Here is a 24725-nt window from a genome sequence, read left to right as displayed (position 1 = left end):
TAGTTTACATGATTTTATTTGCACCAAATGTATCATATGAAACTAAAACATCAGATGCTGCCAAATACGGCTTATGGCCATGGCTTTTTGTTGCCAAATGGCTTTTGTAGCCAAATATGGCTTTTGGCTATAATATTTACAATGTATGTAAGATTTTTGGTATCTTTGGCTTCTTAAACTTTTTATACGTGACTTTAGTTTGGGGATAATTTAGCTGCCTTGTTTATACAAATTAGAAGATTTGATTTTTGTAAGAAGTATATTTTAACAATTTATTTGAACCGAGTCAAACTGAATATTCCCTGTACTTATTAGAATTTAAAACAACATGATTCATTACAAGCGTCCTGTGCCCAAAATTTCTTGATTTCAGGAAAAACCAAACGTTACATACTTTCTTCATAAAGGGTGTAAAAATGCAGACCAACATATTTTACAAAACATAAGCTCACAATCAGGCAGTTACAGCTCAGAAAACACATAAGAAATTATTAAATTAGAATATTCAGTGTAGCAACCAAACCTTTTCCGCAAGTGGATGTCCTTCTTTATCTAAATCCTTTCGGAATCTTTTTATGTTTTTTACCATGAGGTCTTTACGTGTCAGTTCATAGTGGTTGGGGAAGTGGTTTATTATTTGATCGTCCGATAATCTGGCAAAATTATTGCTACATTAACTTTTTTGTTGATAAATAAATGTAACTAATCTTTCTATGGCGGGGCAACGTTATAACTTGGATATTCTTGAGTTAAAACGTTTTTAACTTGGTAGGTGATACTTTTTTCTGTATGGTTGACAATTTGGCGAGCCTATTTGCAACCACTAGGTTGAAGTGGTGTTACACGACATAAAATAATAAACTAAACAGTTTTTAAAATACCTGTAACCATTTTCAAGGCTGAAAATGTTCCTTGTAGTATTAACATTCGTCCAATAAAAGTTCCAATCTTCATCAGCAGATACCTAGGATATATAGAAAGATATTAAAACAATTTTTAGACAAAATATTTATGGGAATAAATGTAAACACAATTCCAATATTCATGAAGTTTTAATTTGAAAATAAATGCAAATATAGAAATAACCTGTGTCCATCCTCTTTTTTCAAAATTATTCACAAGAACAGATTTTTCTAAATCCGTAGCATACTTGGTTTTACCACTCATTTTATAAATTCATCAATGTAAAATAACCTCAAGTGTTATTAGGTTGTAGATCTATTAAATAAAACGATATTTTAAATCTTTGTTTGTAAAGTTTAATTTTTTCTTTGTTGCCAACGTACCCACGCTTAAAAACGAAAACATTTACTATAGAAATCTTATTCTGATCGCATGTTTGGGGACCCGCTATGAGTAAGACTTTAGCAAAACGTATTATTTAAAATGCGCCTGATATGCGAAAAAGAAACTTGTAATATTAGTAATCTCATTCCACGTACTTTGGCCAAATGTGTTTAAGCAAGTGCCAGTTTAATTATTGCATGTCAGTCTTGGACATCAAATTTCGCCGACCACCTGGACCCCTTAATTAGGCTATATTAGATTTGACTGATCCAAAGCTCTAAGTGACGTGAATCATTGATGTTTTTAAACGGGTAACGCTTCTACCAACCGTAGAATTATAATTTAGATGATCTTAGAAACACTTGCTTCGAATCATATCATCGCGACGTAGTGAGAACTTGCATTATATGGAGTTACAGCAGACACTTTTTTTCTTTGCCAGGGAAAATTACACGCATCCTGAAATTTCTGAACTGAATTTAAATTATACAGAGCAGCATGTTTGTTCGCTGCTGTATGTCGAAGCAGGCAAATCATATTGAATTTAACTATCTATAAGTAAACATGAAATGTTTAGTTTTTGCCGCAGTTGGAATTATTTTATTTTCAAGTCAGCTTGTCACAACAAGACGAGCCAGGGGTATGGTTTATTTTTCTCCGCAGGCTTAATTCTACAGTTTTTTAACCTTAATTCGCGCATTTATTTTTTAATATTTTCACAACTTATTAATATTACTGAGCTAACCTTTTTAAACGATAATAAACTTGGTTTTGTGAAAGTTGTTTCTTTATGTGACTATCCTTAGCAGTTTATAGGTATGCGTGATAAGTTTCAAAAAAAGATTGAAACCTAGAATTTTGTTAGCTATTTAGACTCGTTGACAAAAGTATTTTATTTGCTCCACGTTTTACTTCTAAACAGTTTACTACAAACAAGCTTCTTACAGGCAGGTGCTCAATCCCACCCAACGGTCGTCACTCTGTACCTGCACTCAATTCTACAGCAACCAAGACTTACTACGAATGTAAACCTGGATATAAATACAAAGGAGGAGATTTATCTGTCACCTGTCACAGTAATGGATCGTGGATTGGATCAGCAATGAATTGTGAAGGTTAACAATATACAAGAGCTATGTGTTTTCTTAACAATACAGACACGATTACGCATTGTAATCTGGAGTTTGCAGCAATATATTCCAAACTATCGACTGTATTTTTATTAAAGTTACAACTGCGCCAGTGTATTAATTATATAATACCATAGTACACTTCAGTATACTATGATAATACACTGTCGACTTTTTGTTGGTAGTAAACGAAGAATAATTACCGAATTATATAATGGTATTGTCCCGCGACTCTATAATAGCGTTATTAATTGGTAATAACACTAGAAGGAAAATGGCATATGTATGCTAACGGTATCCCTTCTTACACTACAGTAGTATAACACGAGTCTTAATAATGGTAAAAGCTTAACATATAATTGCAGATGCATATAATTGCTACAATAGTACAGCACCATGCATGAACGGCGGATCGTGCAGAGAGTTGTCTCCAAGCTTTGAATGTTCTTGTGTGAGATCGTTCTATGGTTCGCTGTGTGACGAAGGTATTATACGTCATACTTTATAACATAACTATATATGCTTATTCAATAATTATAATTCAACCTCTGAAGCGCACTTGTCTAAAAACACCATGACAAGTTATATAAAAAATACAAAAAAAAACCGATCTCAATGTATATAAACAGGGCGGAAAATCAAACCTTAGTATCTATTGAAATGATTAGATAAAAGCATTCATGTTGCGGCTGTATACAATTTTATTGTTGCTTAATCTTAAACCAACTTTTTGTAAATTATTCGTATCTATACGTTTTATTTTCATAGAATTTTAGAGCAAATTTGTAAAGACTGTGATGATTGGTTTCTAAATTCGTTGTCGAAGTTGATTTTATACATCAGTCATCATAACTCGCTTATTGTGACGGGACACATGCCATACATACTGTTTGTGTTGTTAGAAGGTGTTAATTCAGTTTTTCTTCTGTTGTGGAACGGAATTTCGTTAATTATTTATACGAGCCGCGACACACAATTACGGAACTATTACGTTAGAAAATTGAGTTTATATAATGTGGTTGCGGAAGATAATGGAATATACATGGACGTGCGTTTAAGGAAACATTTAAAAACCTATGCATAAACCAATAGATATCAAGTAAGATTTCGTCTCTCGCTTTACGCATATCGCTGATGTCTTTATTTTGCGGTTTTTCGATATTTAACATGTCATATGCGGACCTTGCTTCTATAACGAGGGTGAATCCCATATAATTACTAGTTTGACCTTACGTCAGATGGGTGTAAGCATTAATTATACATTTCTTTTTTTATGCTTGTCACTCAAGATTCGATGTCAGCCACTCACGTGGTTTGCTGGACGGTCGGAATTCGATGCGGATATATTTATATCATACATATTAAATATGCATGTATAAACATTAATAAGACTGCATGCTATACACGTCCTAGTATTTTGAAAAAAGTAGTTATTTTAGTTGTGTTTCAGCGAAAAGGGTGGTTCTAATTTAATATTTAGTGTTGCATAAACCATATACGGCTAAAGCTTTTGGTGGAACAAACGGTAAAATCATAGTATACTGAAGTGTATATTATGATAAAATTGTCGAATTCGGTGTTTTGTACTTAAACAACTGACGCCAAATATCAAGAGTCAACGGTTGAAACTTTATAAATTAATTCCACATAGCAGCATCAGCAAACTGACACGTATGTATAGTACGTAGGGAGGGGGAAGATGACACTTTATGATTCTATTTTCTCGTCCAATTTGGTAATAAATATAAAAAAATTAAATAACAACATCCTTACGACTCCCGTATACGCCGTTGTTAATTGTTTAAAACGCGATCAGAATTTTTGGACATTATGTGTAAATGTGCCCGTTTACCTTACCCTTCTATATACAAAGTAACATTCTTAATTGTATATATCACTTTCCCATTTCAGCCGACGGTAGTTGGGGTAATTGGATGTCTTGGACAAATTGTTCATCTACCTGCGACAGGGGAATTGTTATCAGGAGAAGAAACTGCGACGATCCAAAACCAACTACAAAGGGTCGGATGTGCATTGGTAATTCCATGGAGGTATATAATTAGATTGAAAATTAAATAACATAGTCGTATAGACTGTGGGGTAAGATGGGATACCATTAGCGTATATATCTATTGTTTCCTAATCGTAAATAACCAACAATGCTCTTTTTTAGATGACCGGACAACGGTTACATATATTTCAGTAAATATTAAATATTTCTTGTGCACAACTAATGTGGGGAATGAAAGTGAATGAAAATATGTTCTATCTTTACCCTAATTTATTGATAACTGATGCTATTGCGTGATTAAGATACGGTGACAATAACGCAATGAGTAATATACCTACTATATACGTATATAGTACATTTTAAGACCTTATGCTTATTGGTCCATTAAAAATGCATTATATTATTATTATTATTCACTTTTTAGTCATATAACTTATACACAACTTCATTTAGTCGATAAGATATTAATGCAAGTAAAAGCTTGTAACAACATGATCTTGCATTCATACAATACACAAGAATTATTTCTTGGCACGCTTAGCGACAGTTATAAGATCCGCATTATAGCCGGATATCCCAGCATTATTACCTCGCGTACTTGCTCCCAGTTTGCATAATTCATGAAATAAATAGGCTTATGTTATTGGATATTTTGAATATATCCCAAACTTAGAAAATATTTTCAGTTACCATATGTTAGTAAGTTTACTTCATTTTAAGCATTTTTAATGAATTCCTGCATTTCTGGTCCATTTAGCTCGAAGACTGCACGCCAGGTGATTGCCCTGCAGGAATGTACGCTTGGTGTGGGAATGACACGGACCGATGTGGTCAGCAGTCTGGTTACGCCTTTTGTTCGATATATGAAGGGGCGTATCGTTGTGATTGTTTGGAAGGTGTAAGGGCCAAAAGAGACCGACGCGGAAATTTTGTGCAATGCGAGGGTATGTAGTGACTAGCATTTGTATTTTTCTCTTATATAGTACTGTAACGTAAGATTCGAAAGTCGCGGGGACGCGGTTATTTACTTTTGTACATAAGTTGTTTACTACCAATGTTACAGAGAAATGAAATAAAAACATGTCCTATCTTACGTCCATCAACCAGATATCGATGAATGTGCCAACCGTTTACATTCGTGTGATCCCAATTATCATCGATGTTTGAACACATACGGGTCGTATCAATGTATTTGTAGAACAGGTTTCGTTCCTTACGACGAAGGAAGCTGTATAGGTGAGTGATCGAATTCTTTTTTGGTGGTAAATTTAAAATTAAAAAATGCCTGTTTTATTTATATACAACAGCGATATATTTTTCTGTTGAAGACAAACGTTATTTAACAAAGACTAACTTTTTTTAAATACTAAGTACGTTTTTGCAACCTGTTAGTAACTGCAACCTTGAGTTTTGTATTATATTTTACATTTTAATGATGCAAAAACAAAAATCTCAATTTTGTTTTGAAATGTGTAGATATCAATGAATGCGAAAGTGGAACCCATAATTGTGACCAGAATGCCAAATGCTACAACAACGAAGGAGGTTACTCGTGTCGTTGTAAGACTGGCTATAGAAGCTTGGCCACCAATGGGACCGGTTATACTGGGGAATGTAAAGGTGAGAAAGAAAGGGCATTATAAACAAAAATGTAATTGTTATATAGTATACTGTAGAATAATACGGAATACTTTTACTATTTAAATCTTGCATTTCCCGAGTGTCTTAAACAATTCAAAACGATTTTTACAGTCGTTCGGATACGGTTATATAAGTGTGTAAACATTCTTTGTTTACTACTAAAGGATCATTACATTTCTGTTACATTTAACATCTCATTATAAATTGATCTATATACAGCATTTATCATTACGCTTTTCTTTAAAATACGATCCCGTTAGGTCTATGTTAAAACATGTTTATGGAGTAGGCCATATGTCCTTTGGCTCTTCAGAAAATGATTCTCCAGTCAAATGCTTTTATGGTTTTGATTAGAATCGAGGTTGGTTCATTTCGGAGTTTCCGCTGATGACACCGAGGTGACGTCATTGTCCCAATCCACCGGTGAACGTGTAACTGAACATCTGGCTGTACCTTCGGGTATTCCCATTGAGGACGCTGAGCATAATACGAAGCATTGCAAAAGCGTTTACGTAAGAAAACGAATTGTTTTTTTGTATGTTAACAAAATGCCATAAGAATGTTAGCTTTAAGTTACAATATAATACGAGTGGGAGGAACTTACATAAATGCCCAAAGATGTAAATATCGTTTGAATTTACATTGGTGTGAACATTTGTGGGGAGGTTTATATCTTACTGCGGTATTTATATTGTAAGGCATCAGAAAATGGTTTGCTGGTGGTCTCAACTATACCAGGAGGTGTCAATCAAACTCGAATAGCCACGTTTCGAAATCCCAGCAATATTACGTCACTTGCTATGACGTCAAGCATAGAAATGCCGAAACATATCTGCGCTGTCATTGCACCATTGTGGACTGACGTCTCTGACGCAGGAACGGGAAAGGTGTGTGTAATAATGTATATATATCACAGAACGTTTTCCAATAGGAAATAAATATTTTGCTGTATGTTCATGGGTGTAAGAGAAAGTTACTTTGCAAATTATTTCGAAGTAAAGTTGAACGCGTATATCAGAAGTCATAATAATCTAAATTTACAAATATTTTAGGGTTATGGGTTACATTAAGGGTTAGTTAAAGGCTAAAACTGTGTCGATTTTCCTAATAGCGGATACGTGCTGGTATATAACCACCGTGTCTTAAACTTAAATAAATAATATTATAAAATTATGTATACTTTTTTGTGTACTATGTTTCACCAGGTTTGGTATCAACTGTATGACATGGAAGAACTGATTGAAAACGAAGCAATTCTTAACAACAACGATTATAGCGTCACAGAACATATTAACAGGATTCTTCCTGGAGACTTTAAACCAAGATACGTGTTCAAGGTCACGTGGGAAAGAGTCTCCCCACCGTGGCCTTCTATAGACCAGGTATTCCACAAAATAGTGGCTGTACCACGGCTTACTTATACGAGCACGAGGTTTTTGAAACAGAACATCCGTGTTATAACGACTGTCGTCCTCCCGTCACGCAAGGATAAAGCAAATAGCATTCATCGAGTTACTAAAAACTGTCTGTACCACGACCTACTATCTCTGGTATGCCATATGGCCGAAATTAAAAGTTCGAAACCGTTTCTAAATATTTTTTTAACACAGGAAATGACATTCCAATCATTACTCGCTACTGACGGGGCTCGTACTTACATCACCAACCTGTACGAAGACGGGGTGATGACGTGGCGTCCTGTATATGACGTACCAGCAGAAATACCACACTACCAAGCCATTGCTGGATATTTCGTCAACAGTCAAACTCCTGCATGGCGGCAACATAGTAGCTCCGGGGAATGGTCAGAGAGAGATGACCCGTTTAAGGAACCGACAGTCTACAGGCTTGATGAAGTAATTTTGCTATTTTAAAAGTAATAACCAGCAACAAATACCTTGCAGTCCGTCCTATTTGAAATATCGTAGAAGACGTAGAATGTAGGCACGTTTTATGATTTGTTTAGTTAATTTAGAGCCCGTTGGTAAATTGTTCGAAACAGAAAAAATATAAATTTTAGATGCTAACAGTATCCCATGATACCCCACAGTACTATATCTGTTTATAGTTACTCCTGCCTCTTCTCTTTAAACAAATATTGTTCTGACAGGTAACGTTCAACAGCACGTCACTAGTTGGCAAATCACTTTACAGTCTAACTCCGAACCGCACTCAAAGAAATTCGAACGCAGCTATGACGTGTTATGAATGGTATTTGCAACAGCATGACGTCACTCTTTCCGACCTTGACGTCATCAACTCATGCCCTCCGTCTGAGTCAGCTTTTCTGGAACTTGGATTGGTAGCTTGGAGGAAGTTGGCTACTACTAAGGAAAACACATCTTGTTATACATGGCGTTTTCAGTTCATTTCAGGTAATTCATTTGTGTTGCTGGGTTCAACAGCCACACTTTTTTACTGTTGCCTATCAAGTCATTGTTGAAGGCTTTTTTCATACATTTAACGGCTCGCCTTTTACTTATTTTTCTGTGATACATTTAATTAAATTAGGTAACCTAATAATTGTTTTTTTTTTATTTGCAGGAGCATCGTTTGATTGCTGTTATCAATGGACGGCGGATTCCAGCGGCCCCATCATCTCGGGATTGAACGCGTTTAACGCTGGTGCCGGGTTTTATTACGTCAACAGAACCGGGGATGACGTCATCAGGAGAACATGCTGTAGCGAAACAAGATCGAATTACTTCTGCTCATTGTACAGTATAAAACGGCCACCGTCATCAGCAAGCAATTATAAACCAAAAATCGGTAACATTTACTTACGGCTTTCCCTGAAACGTCATAATTAGCATTTATTGACTTACGTCTCACCCGCAATGGTTAACGGTTGGGTTTCCGGCCAAGAGACTATGGGTTCAACACACAAGGCTGTCACTATTGCGGGCGTATGTGTCATTGGGCAAAATATTTAACTACAATTGCTCTAACCCATTGGTCCTCTTTATTGAATATGTTAAATGCCAGCCAAAATCACCCCACTAAATAATGTCGCCCAATGATACGTAGAACCTCGACTGTCGCTTAGTGAAATTAATTAAGAAACGCTCATTTATCCGCAGTTGTTGGAAACGACAACGGTCGCTTGGTTTCGGTTTCGGGAAAGCACCTTCAACTTGAAGGTAGTGCAGAAGTTCAGTTGTTGAGGCGTGATGAAGACGGAGTTTCGAGAATTAACTTCATCGGTCGTTTGAGTGACAGGCCACAACAGACAAGTCAGTAATAGCAACTCTGTTTTTTTATTGGGGTTTGTTACAGTTACATTTTTTATTAAATTGATATTATTTTAATACGTTCATGCTTATGTATTGCACTTTTAGTTTTTTGGAAACAATAATTGCAGTTTTTTGGATAAATCAATTTTGTGATTTTTTAAACACAATTCCAATTTTATTCGTTGTAGCTTGATACATAGTTTGCTTTTTGTTTTATTCGCCTGCCGGTTTTCGTATTTAGTTATGATAGAATATTGTTGCATATAACTATATATGGTATAAATATATACACACCGACAGTCTGTCGGCTTGTAGAATACGGCATTGAATCACGCTAAGGCATCAGTACATGGAATAAATTTTTATCTCATAATTATGTATACCTTACTTCTTATACATTAACGCATTGTTTCCACATGTTAGCATCCACATTCACTGCACTTGCTCTTAAACTCAACAACATCACTCTGGAGTTTTATCTTCCTCCATCTGAAGACGGAGAAATAATTTGCATCGTAGATGATGAAGAATGCGATGATCTTCTTAATGATGTTGATCTTCGTGTTAATTCGACTGATTCATATTATGCTATAGCAACACGATCTGGTAAGAAAAATACACAGAGCTATCGAGCATTTTTACATACACAATATTTGATTATTGTCTCGAAATAATAGTGTTTAAAATTTGGCAGATATGTTGTAATGGCATATAAAAATCAGCCAACGTTTTAAAAATTTGTGAAATGTATTCACTATAATAAGCTCCAAATATGTAAAAAGTAGTATACGTAGATAGCTAAATCATCGGCTTAAATTTAAAAGTTATAAAATATTTGATGTATATGTAGGCTAATACATTAAGAGTTGTATACAAACAATTAATTAGCAGATATATACAATCTTAGGTCATTTTATCAACGTTTCTATTGCCGATGATGAAGATGGTTTGAGATTCTTTGCATCGTTCGATGGTGGGGCGTTTTCAAACAATCCTAACTCCACATCTGGAATTTTAAGTCAGCGTGGAAACTGCTATGGTGCAAGACCAGTAACTGGAAATCCACAAGTAGAGTTTCCTTGTAAGAATGTGATTTTATAAGTAGCGACATATGCATTTCAACTTTAACAGAAAAAGTCCCGAACTGTCAGCCAACAAACAACAAAAAAAATAGTCACCTACAAAGTTAAATCTGCGGTAACTCAAAATGCATGAGCTGTTCCAAATAGAACACTGGTGTTATATAATAGGGTGGGGGAAATGGGACACCTGTTCATTCAGTTTTCTCGTTCAGTTAGGTAATAAACAAAGAACATTCAAAGAATTATAAAACCGTACACTGACGACTCCCATAAACTGTTGTTAATTGTTTAAAACAGGATATTTTGATGTTATGTGCTAAAGGTGTCCCGTCTCTCCCCACCCTACTATATATATATTACAACTGTAGTTGCCTGCCACCCCAGAATAAATAGATGTCTTTCATTTCAATAGTTATTGTGACAAAAAAAAAACAATCTATGTGCATTGCTACTGTTTAATTAAACTGAATCTTTAATTCCCCTTAATCTAATTACACACGAATAGGTGACCTGAAAAGTATTGCGGATGCTCATCACCGTTCCGTGTACGAAGAATCTTTCTTTTCAAGATACCCGACTGGTATCAATGTGACGTCATACTTATCCTCTATGACGTTGCGTCACATCAGTCAAGGCGAACAAACAAACGAAAGACAAGTTTATGCAGGTAAAGCATACATATGGGTGTATGGTGTCGATATATTACAGTCACTCATGAAAAATTAATCAAACTTTTACAGTCGTCTTATTTGGTCGTTTGTTGTGATTATATAATTGACATTCACGAGATGCATTATTCATTGGAAGTCTTCAACGAAATACACGAAACACAGAGACAGTGCGTAATCACACCACAGCGATAAATATTTATTTTCTCTATTAATATTTACTTTTGAAAATTAAGTATTTATGGCTCGTTTTTACTTATGATATAGTACTGTTTCACACATCACTGTTTCAGCTCAAACGAGTTCCAGTTCTGCCCAAGTAATAGCGACCAAAGTCGCCGATGGTTATGACGTCATAGTTAACGTAACAGGCGTATCCGGTGACGTTACAACAAACTACGATTTTTCTGCAAACAGTGAAAACGGACTTATCCGATTCAGGTACCGTCCGAAAATATAACATGTTTAAGTAGCAAACAGAGTCTTACCAAAATAGAAATATTGAATAAATAAATGAATGAATACACTACTGGCTGAAAATTTTACTGTTTTACGTTTCCTTTTATAATTTAATCGAACTTAATTTAACCAATATGTATGCTTATAAAACCGCTCATGGTAGGTTACTACAATATTGCTTTTACAGAACCAACAACTTGACAGTGGTTGAAACAATGCGTCTTAACGTGACGTCATCGGATGATGGTGTGACATCACTAATATTTCCTGACGTCACATTGTGTCGTTGTGAACGAGGCACCTGCGTCACAAACAGAGAGGCCAACGGTGGAGGGCCGTTTGTGACGCAGGCAGCATGTGATTGTGACGTTGGATTTGTGGGAGAGAGATGTGAGGAGAGAGCAAGATCATGCAGGTTAGCTGTGGTTGTTCATGTTTGGTCACTTGTGTGGAGTCGTATATCACAGCGTTTAGTTTGTATATGTTTACACATGATAATCTTGCAGTGATAAGAAATACAACTGTTTGGAGCGTTATGACATTAGCTTTTATAGTTTAAATTATTTATGCTGCTAAAAATATACCTCGTACGCATTTTGTATCTTAAGCTAATAAAATATCTCATCATATTATTGAAGGTCTGGAAAGTCAAACACTTTACGATGTTTAGTTCAAATTTGATTATGCAGTGAGAACCCATGCTTTTATGGTGTCGAGTGCAACGAGATACAACCTTTCCAACCTCGCCCGGGAGATGTCGCTAAGTGGTATGAATGTGGCGACTGTCCCGAGTCTTTGTCGAGAGGCAACGGAGAGACTTGTTACCATGACAACCCGTGCTTGAAACCACGTGGTAGCGAGGGTTCACATGAATGCATGAACGCTACATGTCGCCATGAAGTATATGGATATTCATGCACCTGCTTCGATGGTTTTCGTAAGACCGAAGAGGAAAGCCGAATATGTGAAGGTGCGAATTTACCTTACCATTTACCTTAAATACCCGTTTTGTAACATACGAGTTAAGAACATACGCCGGCACATCACTCTTATGCTATTACTATTTAATACGGGTAAAGATATAATAGGTTGGAGGAGTTATAGGACACCTTTAGTACATAATATCTGAATATCCTGTTAAACAATAAACAACGGTCTATGGGAGCCGTGAGAATACAGTTTTATAAATGTTTAAATTTTCTTTGTTTACTACCAAATGGGATGAAAAAATTGAATGTAAATGTGTCCCATCTTCCCCCACCTATACAAAATGCGTTTAGCATATAATATCCAAATACCCTGATCGTGTTTTAAACAATTAACAACAGTTTATATGGGAGTTGTAAGAATATGGTTTTGAAGTTCTTTGAATTTTCTTTGTTTACTGCTAAACGGGACGAGAAAGTAGAATAAAAAGGTGTCCCATCTTCCCCCAACCTACTCTATTACTTTACTGTCAGTTAATTTGACCTTTTACTGTAGATATCGATGAATGCGCTGAAGGACATGATTGCAACGACACAGCAGCGGAATGTATTAACACTCTTGGTGGATTCCTTTGCTCGTGCAAACTTGGTTACAAGTTAGAGGTGAGCAAAATGCTAAAATGTGTAAGATGCAACTAAACTTGAAATATTGTTAGGCCTACTCTATTTCAACAACACTAAAGATTTAGAATATCGTATTTTGTTAAAAACTTAATTTGTACAGTGCAATGTTTGACAAAATGTAGCATTTGCTTATATATATACGCGCCTTTCTCTAACGAGTCTAACCAGCAGTTCTATGCGAGGCAGGACATGTTTAAACACGTATTATATTCTTTATATTTCGAAGATTCTCCGTCAGCATTTCACTACTTTATCACACGTAACATCTTTGGCTGGCAATACCAACAAATAAAGGCTTATATAACATATGTTCAACAACTGAACAACAACTTGTAGCATACGTCTACAAATACGTTTCAGTATCAAAATGCATTTCGTTATTCTGACGCGAGTTCACGCTGCTGCATTATTGATTTTCCATACATTTTCAATCCCTTTTTGTTACTGGCCGTAATCGCATTTCAATTTTTAAAAAGTGAAATAAGAAACACAATTTAGACGCATTTTTTACGAATAGGTAGTCTAAACGTGCTTATAGATAAATGATTCGTTTATAAAAGACCTCCGTATTTTACATCGTTTATATTTAATTTGTCGATTACAACGTCACCAGCGCACAGTAAATCATTTCCGATTCTCTCGAAACAATTTAGGCCTGAAAATGAAACAATTTTAAATTTTAATGCCGTTGTCCTGGTGATATAAGAACGGGTGGTCGGTGGATGCTCCGCGTGCGGTCAACGTCTGACGTCATATAGCAAGAAATGAGGTGAGAGTGGGAGCTCTTTCTCGATTTTCCATCCTCGCTCCTCTTAGTTTCTCTCTTTTCTTAGCGCGCGCGGATGAGGCACATTTTCGATTTTTACTGTTAGTTGTAACGGGAATGCATGATAAAATATTTAAGACCTTTCCTCTGCACTCGCTTGTTGTATAGTATGGATCTTTGCACTTGGATGTCGTGGGCTCCTGTGGCCTAAAGGAGAAGGCGCCGGTCTCCTAAACCGGAGATTGCGGGTTCGAGTCCCGCCAGGAGCCAGTTCTTTTCTAGTTTATCTTCACCAGTAAGGACATCACGACATTTGTTGATAACGACACCATATCACTACCATTAGGCTAATTTAGAACATGGCATCCGTCAGGTGGCGCTAACGAGTAAGTAATGTAGCAACGTTATCTAACACATTATCAATACACAGCAGGAAGAAGGTGAAAGGTGTATGGATGACAATGAGTGCCTCACTGATAACGGTGGGTGCGAACGAAGATGCGTAAACACTGAAGGAAGTTTTTACTGTCAATGCGAGGTCGGCTACAGACTTGCTGCAGATGGTTACAGTTGCGACGGTGAGAGTTCGTTTATTATAATACTTTTTAACTGAACAATGACTCAACATCTGTTTAAATGGTGATTAGTGTATTCGGTAACACTACCAACTAAATTTCTCCCTCGTAATTATAATTTCTCTCGTGTTCCTCGCTGCTTGCTTGCCTTGAGTGCACGTGCGTGGCGTGTGCAAGAATTTTTGCGTTTCGCTCCATTCGTTAGCTTGGAGCATGGTTGTAGAATTGATTGAACGCCATTGGGTGTAGTTTTGTAGCATTTAACGTACACTTTATACAGCAAAGTTAGTACAGGCAGTGATATACGGCAATGTTTTTTTATATAGGGGTAAATATAAGTTTAGTTTGATACCAGTATATATGGTATTATGTTGCTCATTTATTAACTAGAAATCAACGAATGCGACGAATACGCAAGACAACACTGTAGTCAAATATGTGACGACAGTAGACTTGGGCTGCCATTTCGATGTCTATGTTTGGAGAATTATGAATTACAAGAAGATTACTCGACGTGTAGAAGATTGTTCAGTACTGCTGCCCCTACGAGCGCTGTGGTAGCGCACGTTTCTAATTTGCACTATTACGAATTTTATATACTCCAAAATAACAGTGGATTTGGTAATGATAAAGTAGCTTATGGTTAAATATGTAGAATACTTGTGTGTTTGTCCTTTTTAAATGCCCGTGTACGCCAGACGAGCAACCAGCCACCAACTACGACGGAATTGACTATCGCCAACGCCCTTACAACACCATTTAAAGGTATGTCGCTGCCATTAGCATAACACTTGTATAGGGTAATATATACAGAGAGTTAACTTGCATCCAACGTATTGAGGATGCAGCTTGGAGACTAAACGCTGCTGTCGTTGTGGGCGTGTCTATGGGCTAAACGCCAATTGCTCCAATCCGGTAGTCCCTATAAACGGTTGTCAGCCATAAAAAGAGAAAATTTTTGTTTATATTTAGTTCATGACATCACCACAACCACAGATTCAGAATTTCGAGTGGCCACTACAACACAACAAGTTGCATCAACCCCTCAACCTAAGTTTACGTCACCATCAACAACCTATATGATGTCACAGGAGGTGCTGGATGAAATATCGAGTGAGGTAGGTACGTTTTTGAATATAATGGCATATAGTGTTTTTTAGTATATTAGGTGGGGGGAGTTGGGACACGTTTTCATTATACTTTCTCTTCCAATTTAACGAACATTTAAAGAATTAAAAAATCGTAATCTCACGACCCCCCCACACTGTTGTTAATTGTTAAAAACACAATCGGGATATTTGAATACTATGTGCTAAAGGTTTCTCATCTTACCCCGCAGTACTTTAATTAAACAATTTTAAACTCTATCCCTAATTCCCTTTAAATTGTTCTGTATAAGTCTAATTTTTCCACAGCTAATGCGCGACCAGAACTATCGGTCACTGACTGATCAACAGAAACTAAACGCTAAGTTAGTGTTTCAAAATGCCCTGCGGTTACTAAGCAACGGCGGCATTTTGAGATTAATTATCTTGCTAAGTCGGATTGGTAGATACGGAAGCGAAAGTCAAGTTTGTGCATCTCTGTACTCTGCTGCTCAGTACGAAAATATCGAAGTAGAAACACTTCGGCTAGACGGTGTCCGTGAGTTCGCTAATACTGAAAGCAGCGCAAAAGTTATGAAATTGAAAGTGGATCTGGACAAAGTTACTTCAAACTCGGTGCAAGCCAAATATGGTTTGAAGCTGCAACTGCGAGAAATTAAGGAGTACATGCAACTTATCTTACGCTGTGTGGCGCTATGGAGGTGGTACAGCAGTTCAACAACTGAGAGTGAGCCAAACATTGCTAGGCGAGAAGCAACCGGAAGTGAAATGACGTCATTACCAACCACTGTTAAAGGTGAGCCCTCTAAAACCAGTTTTACTTGTCATGCTAAATCTCACACTAGCTATATTCAGGTATAAAGTTCGGGAAAGTGATTCCACCCATGGTGCTTGTTTGGATAATTGTTATTGTTTGTTTCTTAACAATAATTGCCTTTATTTGTTTCATCATTGGAACTCGAGTTTGTTTTTCCGGGAAGTCAGAAAACAGAAATGGGACGTCTTACAAGAAAAAGTAAGAAAGTTAATTGTTATTTTAAAAAAATTACTACGTTATGTGTCTAAAGCTATTCGGAAAATGAATTCCCCTTATTTACAGGAAAAAACTGGGGGAGTGGCCAAGAATTGTAATGTCGCAAGAAGTCTGATGAGCCTTGTTAATACTTTTGTTTGTAAATTGTGATGCAAAACACACACTTGACTTGACTATAGTAATGATTTATTCGGTCATCTTTTTCTTACACATCATGTATTAGGTTTTAAGAATCTAAACTGTGATTTAATTTTGCTGAAATAAAAGCTGCTGTATGATTATTGCGTTTGGGTATTTCACAAAAACGTACATTACGTCACAAAGGTACAAAACGTAACATACTTTATTGAATGTCACTTTTATCACAGATATAGGCCTACCAATATATATACACAGAAAGTCTGTTTTTAATGTATTTGTGCTATATAGCGTTAAAGATCTACTGAAGACTGAAAAATCTACATACCATGTATACTTCAATTCCTTCGTGGGTTCGTTCATTTCCTGCTACAATGCTACTAATTCAGGGTAAGGAATACTTTATATGGAAGGCAATATTAATTAGGTGTCAAGGGTCTTTCTAGGTTAAAATTGTATCTTCATCGATGCGTGTTTCAAAGCAGTATTGTTAGGGTTAATTAGGACCCATTGATACCAGTATATACCAAAGCGCTCGGACATTTTTTCTGTTGGTCCTTGATAAACTCCGTTGAGATTTGAAAAACTGCAACCTAAAAACCACCACCCACTGTTATGGGGCCCGGAGCAGCCAGGTAAAAAATAATACCCTTCGGCAGGGTGGTCAAAGGTACTAAACTCATTCTGCACCACTGAGTTGCGAAAATTAGATCGATATGCCGTTCCGAAACGTTTACCAAGGCCTGAAATTCTGTAGTTTGATTCCGAATTTAGATAAAAGCGTTTATATTCTACGTAAGCATGAAAACCATCCCATCCTTCCAAATCAACTCGAAGATTTGGACGAAATATCCTGTATCCGTAACTGAATACAATTTCGTTTTGCCATGTCAACAAAAATATAGTTTCCAATCCAGCCCAGTAATCTTCATTCGGATTTCCAAATCCATTCACATAATCCTCCCACCCTCTGTTGAAGTTGATTTTACCATTCTTCCTTTGCTGGAAAGTTATCCAACCAGTTTTGTTGGTTATGTGGCTTCCACTTTCCATGTCGCAGTAGATGTGAATAAACCGATATCCACCTTTCAACCAAATTGGATAAACGTCGCTGTCATATATTCCAGATTGAATAATACCGCTGCAGTCTGAAAATAAGTAATTAGAAATATAAGCTTCAGTTTTTAGATTTTAACAACCTTGTACCTGTATAAAATTTCTTAATGGACATTATTTTTTTCAATGTTGCATCTCTGTGAGGATGTAAACGATCTATGAACTTGGGTATTTCTTTTACTAATAGATCGCCGATAAGCTTACATTTGTTCTTACGTTCGTTTATTAACTCTTGACAATGTAGCAGCTGTCTTGATAATTTAAGTACTCTTGTTTGAATATTTCTTTTTTTCGCTATTGGTGTTGTGGTTACAGCAAGACTGTTAATAGTAGGCACGACAACAAAAAAAACAAAAACCAACATTTTACAATTAAGCATTTTCATTTTGCTGTTGGCAGGACTGGTTTCTAATACATATGCGACCTCGGTAGAGATTCGTGCTCCTTTAAGCAAAGAATGCAACCAACCTAATGTTTCAATTCAGATTGATCTCCAATTTGATTTAACGCATTCACAGGTGTTGATTCTTCGTTTACAAAAAACAAGGTACTATACACACATTATTATATATAACAATACGAAACAGCTTTAATATACTTATTTTAATATAATCAAGAAAGACGTATAGTATAAATAGGTATCGCATTGCGTAAAAGTGTGTGGCACAGTTCGCATCAGTTTAAATTGGTTAACATTTGTTTGGGATACCCTCAAGTATTCAGGCTAAATGAGATTCGGCTGTTAGTAAAATATTAAAAGCATAAAATAAAATAGCCAATATGAGGAACAAAAACAATTGATTGACATAAAAAGGGACAGCTGGGTCCATATACGTCCTCAGCTATGTGAATTTTTACAATCGGATTAGGCATTTACAACGTTATTCAACAGTTGCAGTTATGCTTTCATAAACGGAGTATCAGAGTCGGAAACAGTATTTTCATGCGGTCATCTCTCCTGCCGTTGAATCAACTTTATTTATTCGGCCGTTGTTCTGTTTCCGTATCACCAGTACCTCAAAACTGTAAAAGCATTATGATTGCAAGATATATCATACTCGGTAGTATTATTTTATTGCTTACTTAAGCTTTTATCGTTTTCCTAAATGTAAAACATAACGTTTGTTTTTCTAGAAGTGGCAGTGGTTCTACCAAAACAAATGGTGTCTGTTGGAGAAAACGTCACAGTTTACAGCAAAATTCTCAACCTTCGACAATATTCGGAATTTTTTATTGTTACTGTCAGCTGTTCTATTTCTTTCGGAAAGAGTTCTCCAGTATCAGTTGAAACTTACCGAAAGGCCCCATTTTACCATCAGTTTTTATTCCCACAAAGGCAAGATGTATGGTTTTCATGTGAAATACCAGGTGAAGAGATAATTAGAGCATACGGTGCCGTAAACGTGGAAAGTAATTTAAACATAGACAATTTGAAAATTACTTCAAGATCACAACCGACAAGGTTTCTAACGGATACTACTCTGCTTTTTCAGTACATTTATCAGTATCCTATACAACATTGCTTCGTTTTGAGAACATATCAAAGTTGTGACCGAACTAAAACTTTTTCACAAACCAAATATGAAAATAAAGATCTTATTGATGTTCAGTTTCAACTTACAACAGATATTCAGTCATCAATCGGGCCCGGAATACATCCATTCACATTGTTTATGCAAAACAATATATCTGATGTAAAGTATATATCCACAGTCTGGATTAACAAGCAGGTAACTGGAATAAAAGTCACATGCGATCTCTTTGTCGGAATATATCCAAATCAGTTCATAATCAACATTACGCTTGAAGAAGGTTGTCCAGCCAACATTACAATAGAAATCAACAAATATCCCAACAATGAACTAGTATCTCAAATGAAGACACTTTGTTCAAATCCTGATGAATGTAAATTGGTTCAAGTCAAAACATCTCTGAAGAAAGCTGGAGAGAAATACAAAGTCACTGTGTTTGCAAATAACCAGATATCTAATGATAGCGCTGTATCTCAAGTGTTTGAAACCGTTCCTCAAATATATGACGCATACATGACGTCAGATGGACCTTTATATGCCAATGTTCCAACCAATCTTATGATTTACGTCAGAGGGGACATTGGTGGATTTGAAATGACGTTGAAGTTTGAGGAACATTCTAAACATGTTCCGTTTACAATTGTTTCGATCAAACATGTTCATTCAGATGGAGCCAGTCTACCGTTTGATTCAACGTTTTACAAACTAATTAAAGAGAGGATTATCTTTACGTCTATTGGAGATCAACAGATTGATGCAAATATCAGGAATTCAAAACAAGTTTTCAATTTTAGTTCAAACTTAATTGTACAAAGGCAACTGACATGTTTGGAAGGCGTGAAAATCCGTGACGGGAATTCAAACAGAGCGATTGGCAAACCGTTAAAACTTGCGAAAGAGTTGATTTTAAGCGGTGACGTCACTTTATCGTGTGTTGAAGATTCCAACATTAGGTTTAAATGGAAATCTTTCAAAGTCGACTCAAGCTCACAATTACCTCGACCTGAAAACGAAGTGAAATTAAAAGGAAATATTTACAACAATGAGATTGTGATTCGAAGCAACGATTTGCTTCCAGGGTTGTACGTCATAATGCTTGAGGTATCGACTAATGACGTCACAGATAAAGATGTGACATCAGAGGCGAGAGATTTCAGTTTGATCGAGGTTCCCACGAGAAAGCTGGAGGTTCTTATCAAAGGAGGCAACAAGCGACAACTTGGTAAGTTTTGTAGTGAATGTTGTGGTTAATGTGGTGTTGTGGAATTGATATGATGAGATTGCCTGTGTTGTATATCGTTCTTAATAATCTGATTATTGTTCACATATATATTTAACAGGGAATGAAACAGCCGTTAAATTTGAAGCATCCATAACAACTGAAGTTGATTTCGCGATTCGATTTCATCATAACTGGTATTGTGCCGTCACATTAGATGATTTACCACGTGACGTGGAAGTTGGTAAAGTGAAACGAAAAGGTATCAACATCCAACTGTAGTTATCTCACATAACAATGCTCTTTACACTGTATATGTTGTTACCAGGTTCATGTTTCAACCAACAACCACTGTGGATTGGTGATGACACATTTGTTCAAGTCTCAAATTTTAAACCAAACTCATTTTACTTCATTCGATTAATAGTTACCGGTGAAGGGTATTCCCCCGCTTATGCTGATCAAGAAATATTTATTCTCCCTCAAGCTCCAACTTTAACATTGAAGTAAAATTGTGGTTTGTTAAAAACATGACATTTTTACATTTCACCTTCTTATTACAGATGTTGGACGAATTGTGGGAAATTTGTTTCTCCAAACGTTCCACTGATCCTCCAATCAGAATGCAGTGATTGTGTACGTCACTCTTGGTTTCTTAATTCACATATAATGGAAAGCTGTAACAACCAAGCAATTTGTAAATTTACTCCAAATTTGCTCCAATCGTCAACGATTTTAAACAACATTACAGTTATTGGTAAATATGTTTTAACTTAATGTTTATTACTTATCAATATTCACGTTTAAATTAACGATTCTTTAGGTTTGGATGTTTACAAAAGAGGGTCTTCTGCGAGTCTACTTTTCAATGTTACATCGCCACCCAGCGGCGGGCATTGCTCAGCTTTACCTCAGCTTGGCAAGTCTTACGTCACAAAGTTTACTGTGAAGTGTCAAAACTTTGCAGACGTCCATCCACCACTGATGTACAAGTTTTACATGAAACAATCCGGCAAGTCGTGTTTGACTTTGCTTATATTGTAGGATGGGGGAAGACGGGACACCTTTAACACATAATACACAAATATCCTAGATTTCTAATAGTATTATAAACAATTAACAACGGTCTATGGGAGTCGTCTGGATACGTTTTTATAATTCTTTGAATGTTCTTACTAAATGGGACGAGAAAATAGAATGGAGTTATGTCCCATCTTTCCCCACCCTACTACATTATACATTCTCATATTAGTCATATACATGTATTAATATAACACTTTCACAGACAAGGAATTATCGCTCCTACAATACGGTTACGATGCTTCAGTTCATAACATCACTATGAGCAGAACGTTCGGGGTTGCTTTCACAGTGGATATTTGCAACAGCTTGGGCGCGTGTCGACGAGATGAGGTTGCCGTTGACGTCATACCTACGTCACGAAATCCTCCAATTTCTGACGCAATAAAAGAGATTGATGAAAGTATGAAAGCCAACAACATCCAGAGATTGTTACAACTTGTGGCACCTTTGTCAGGAACAACAGCATTGAGTTCTAACAAGGTAGGACGATCTCTTGTTTTATAATTATTTAAACGAATAATTTAACTTTTACATTTCTATAGAGAAACAAAATACTCAAGCACGTAACTGCCACAAAAGTAACTTCTGTTAAATCAGCGAAACAAATTGTTGACGTCATGAATTACGTCACTAGTGAACCGGACTTGACAGGTGTTGAAAATAAGGTACATGGCTACATGATATTTATGTTACTTTTAAATTAAACTATCAAATGATTATTCCTCAAGGAAAGTTCTTGGGAAAAACTTTCTGATGTTCAAAATTTTATGGAGTCAAGGTTGAATGACGCAACAAAGACCGACCTCAATTCTATAATGACATCATGTGTGTCGGTTGCTTCAAATTTAATGCTAGCTTCTCACAGCAGCATAAACAGGGTGAATATTTATAATGTCATTCACAGTTAACACTTGCATAATAATACTATTTGTTGTTTTTATCACCAGATAAAAGAAACAAATAAAATAAAAAACTTTGGAAGACTTTTGATGACGCAGGTTATTCCTGGGGAATCCCCCATGACGTATAAAACACCCGGAACTGAAATAATGTTGATGAGAATGAAGGGAAACACGACAGGTACATGTGGTATAAGATACGTGTTACATTATTTAAAACTAATACAGTTTATCTTAAAGAAAATGATCAATCTGTACCATTCCAAATTCCTGGTATGACGTCAATTTTCGGTAATGACGTCATCAATATGGAGGTTGGTGGAAATATTATTGGTATGATATATTATGTTTGATAATTGTTATGATACTTATAGTTATACAACTACGACGCACGGAAGATAAATTTTAACACATCCACTCAAAGTGTTGACTTTGTCACTGCTGTTTCCTTGACAACTGGTTGGAAGAAACAAAATCCGATTTCTTCCAAAAAAGCTCGAAATCTTCCAAGTCGATTCATTGTTCCAAAACAATCAACATCAACAAGTTTGCAATTAATCATTGCGAGCGATTGTGACGTAACAATATGCAACAGTCAAGCAACAACTAGCACAGCATTTGAAGTAGGAATCGACAACAAAGAAAACTTAAGTAAATATTTTCTTCGAATCTTGCTTGAAAATTCCACTCACGAAGTCAAGGAATGGAAGATAACGTTACAACTTTCTGATTCAATGAACAGCCAGTTTAACTTGACGAAGACATTCACCAATAAAAGTAACTAACTGGACCACACCAACTTAAACTGAGATTAATTTGGAAAACATTTCAGAGTCAGGATTTGATTGGTTGATCCCGTTCACGAATCTACCGCATGGTGGCAGCAAATACAACTTGACCATCCATGCTTACCTTGGTTCGAAATATTTTCGTCAAGGAAGCGTCATGAAAACGTCATTGGTGACGCATTCTGTCAACTGCATGTATTGGGATGACGTCATATTTGATTGGAACAACAAAGGGTGTCAGGTTTGACGTCACGAAATATTATTTTTTGTATTTTTAACAAAATTATTCATCTTAGCCGAGAGTGAACACGAAAAAACAATCAGAGTTGATGTGTGAGTGCGATCATTTCCCAGTTCCTCCTGAGAGCAGTGGGAGAATGAAAGAAAATAACGGAAGGGATGTTCCCACTCTTTTCGCATCCAGTTTGATTGTGTATCCAAACAAGATTGATTACAGCAAGGTGAGAAATAATTTAATTTTTTTTGTTGAAAACCTAATTCTGTGTACAGCTGTCTTGGAATTTGTGGGCGGAATTTCTAAAAAATCCGGTTATATTTGTTTGTCTGTTTATTCTTTACACGTCTTATGGTATCTTGGTGGTTCTTGCAAGAAAGAAAGATATTGAATATGAAGACAAAGTAAGTCATACATAATTATTATCAAGTTATATCATAACACTTCACATATACTGCATATCTTACTAAGCAACAATATATCGACGTGGTGGATAACTCACCCTTGGATAAATACCGTTATTACGTCACAATATACACCGGAAACCGTCGAACTGCTGGAACATCTGCCGTTGTTTGTATCAAACTGATTGGATCAAAGAAATCTAGCAAAGTTCATATTCTGCAGGTTGATTGTAATTTTTAATATTTTTAAATCTGAATTTACCGTTTTGCTGTTTCCAGAACTCGGAAGAAAAACTTTTAACTAGAGGGAGCATTAATTCATATCTGATTACGTCATTCAGTTGCCTTGGAAATCTAGTTGCTGTTCGGTTATGGCATGACAACAGTGGACGTAGCCCTGAATGGTAAATTTATCAAATTATAACATAAATCCATGTCTTGTGTTTCAATTACGTTTAAACCAACTTATACTCATAGGTTTTTACAAAGAATGGTTGTAAGAGATTTAGAAGCGAATGAATGCACTTTCTTTATTTGCAATACATGGTTTGATGACGTCATTGACCATATATTTCCTGCAGCTCGTACTAGAGAGCTCCACACGTTTGAAAGTTTATTTCACATCAAATGTGAAAATTATTTGAAAGACGAGTGAGTGGTAACATTGTTAAATAATCCAACAATCCACAAGTAACATTATCACTCCATGT

The 24725-nt window shown here is 36.1% G+C and overlaps 4 protein-coding genes and 1 non-coding gene across 5 annotated transcripts in view; 3 read left to right on the top strand and 2 right to left on the bottom strand.

Moving 5' to 3' along the window:
* The window catches only part of LOC104265811 (probable tubulin polyglutamylase TTLL1), a 4457-nt gene extending 3205 nt beyond the window's left edge, over nt 1-1252 (bottom strand). The window contains exons 1-3 of the mRNA XM_009860655.3: nt 1087-1252; nt 882-964; nt 524-653 (exon numbers count right to left, since the gene is read on the bottom strand). Coding sequence (XP_009858957.1) covers nt 524-653; nt 882-964; nt 1087-1167 — 294 coding nt within the window. The 5' untranslated portion in view covers nt 1168-1252. The remainder of the gene's footprint in view (nt 1-523; nt 654-881; nt 965-1086) is intronic.
* A 92-nt stretch (nt 1253-1344) lies between these two features.
* On the top strand, nt 1345-16882 carry LOC100182313. Its single transcript, XM_026835078.1, has 28 exons — nt 1345-1927; nt 2235-2402; nt 2783-2902; nt 4329-4468; nt 5186-5372; nt 5536-5664; nt 5905-6048; nt 6424-6581; nt 6768-6956; nt 7275-7451; nt 7680-7925; nt 8180-8444; nt 8614-8838; nt 9150-9302; nt 9726-9908; nt 10210-10383; nt 10890-11051; nt 11346-11493; nt 11699-11926; nt 12201-12481; nt 12994-13100; nt 14318-14465; nt 14853-15019; nt 15161-15227; nt 15435-15580; nt 15878-16364; nt 16424-16583; nt 16668-16882. Exons 1-28 carry the CDS (start codon nt 1852-1854, stop codon nt 16714-16716), a joined length of 4884 nt encoding a protein of 1627 aa, XP_026690879.1. The 5' UTR covers nt 1345-1851; the 3' UTR covers nt 16717-16882.
* trnar-ccu lies at nt 14084-14156 on the top strand. The gene has a single exon. It is a non-coding gene; the product is annotated as a tRNA-Arg (tRNA).
* Nucleotides 16883-17045: 163 nt separating the features above from the next.
* LOC100178409 (fibrinogen-like protein 1) lies at nt 17046-18239 on the bottom strand. The gene is made up of 2 exons (XM_002120174.4): nt 17946-18239; nt 17046-17887 (listed from the first exon to the last, which is right to left on the bottom strand). Exons 1-2 carry the CDS (start codon nt 18232-18234, stop codon nt 17187-17189), a joined length of 990 nt encoding a protein of 329 aa, XP_002120210.4. The 5' UTR covers nt 18235-18239; the 3' UTR covers nt 17046-17186.
* The window catches only part of LOC100176096 (polycystic kidney disease protein 1-like 2), an 11884-nt gene continuing 4212 nt past the window's right edge, over nt 17054-24725 (top strand). The window contains 21 exon segments of the mRNA XM_009860798.3: nt 17054-17129; nt 18255-18402; nt 18748-18800; nt 18803-18916; nt 18990-20609; nt 20728-20868; nt 20935-21112; nt 21170-21363; nt 21430-21618; nt 21892-22169; nt 22232-22354; nt 22418-22567; nt 22637-22769; nt 22829-22902; nt 22963-23365; nt 23421-23617; nt 23673-23837; nt 23887-24015; nt 24083-24238; nt 24295-24419; nt 24493-24666. Coding sequence (XP_009859100.3) covers nt 17069-17129; nt 18255-18402; nt 18748-18800; nt 18803-18916; nt 18990-20609; nt 20728-20868; nt 20935-21112; nt 21170-21363; nt 21430-21618; nt 21892-22169; nt 22232-22354; nt 22418-22567; nt 22637-22769; nt 22829-22902; nt 22963-23365; nt 23421-23617; nt 23673-23837; nt 23887-24015; nt 24083-24238; nt 24295-24419; nt 24493-24666 — 4805 coding nt within the window. The 5' untranslated portion in view covers nt 17054-17068.

This window comes from Ciona intestinalis, chromosome 7 (assembly GCF_000224145.3).
Source record: "Ciona intestinalis chromosome 7, KH, whole genome shotgun sequence".
Classification (NCBI taxonomy): domain Eukaryota; kingdom Metazoa; phylum Chordata; class Ascidiacea; order Phlebobranchia; family Cionidae; genus Ciona; species Ciona intestinalis.
The sequence above is the reverse complement of the archived record's forward strand: the minus strand, read 5'-3'. Positions and strand labels throughout refer to the sequence as shown.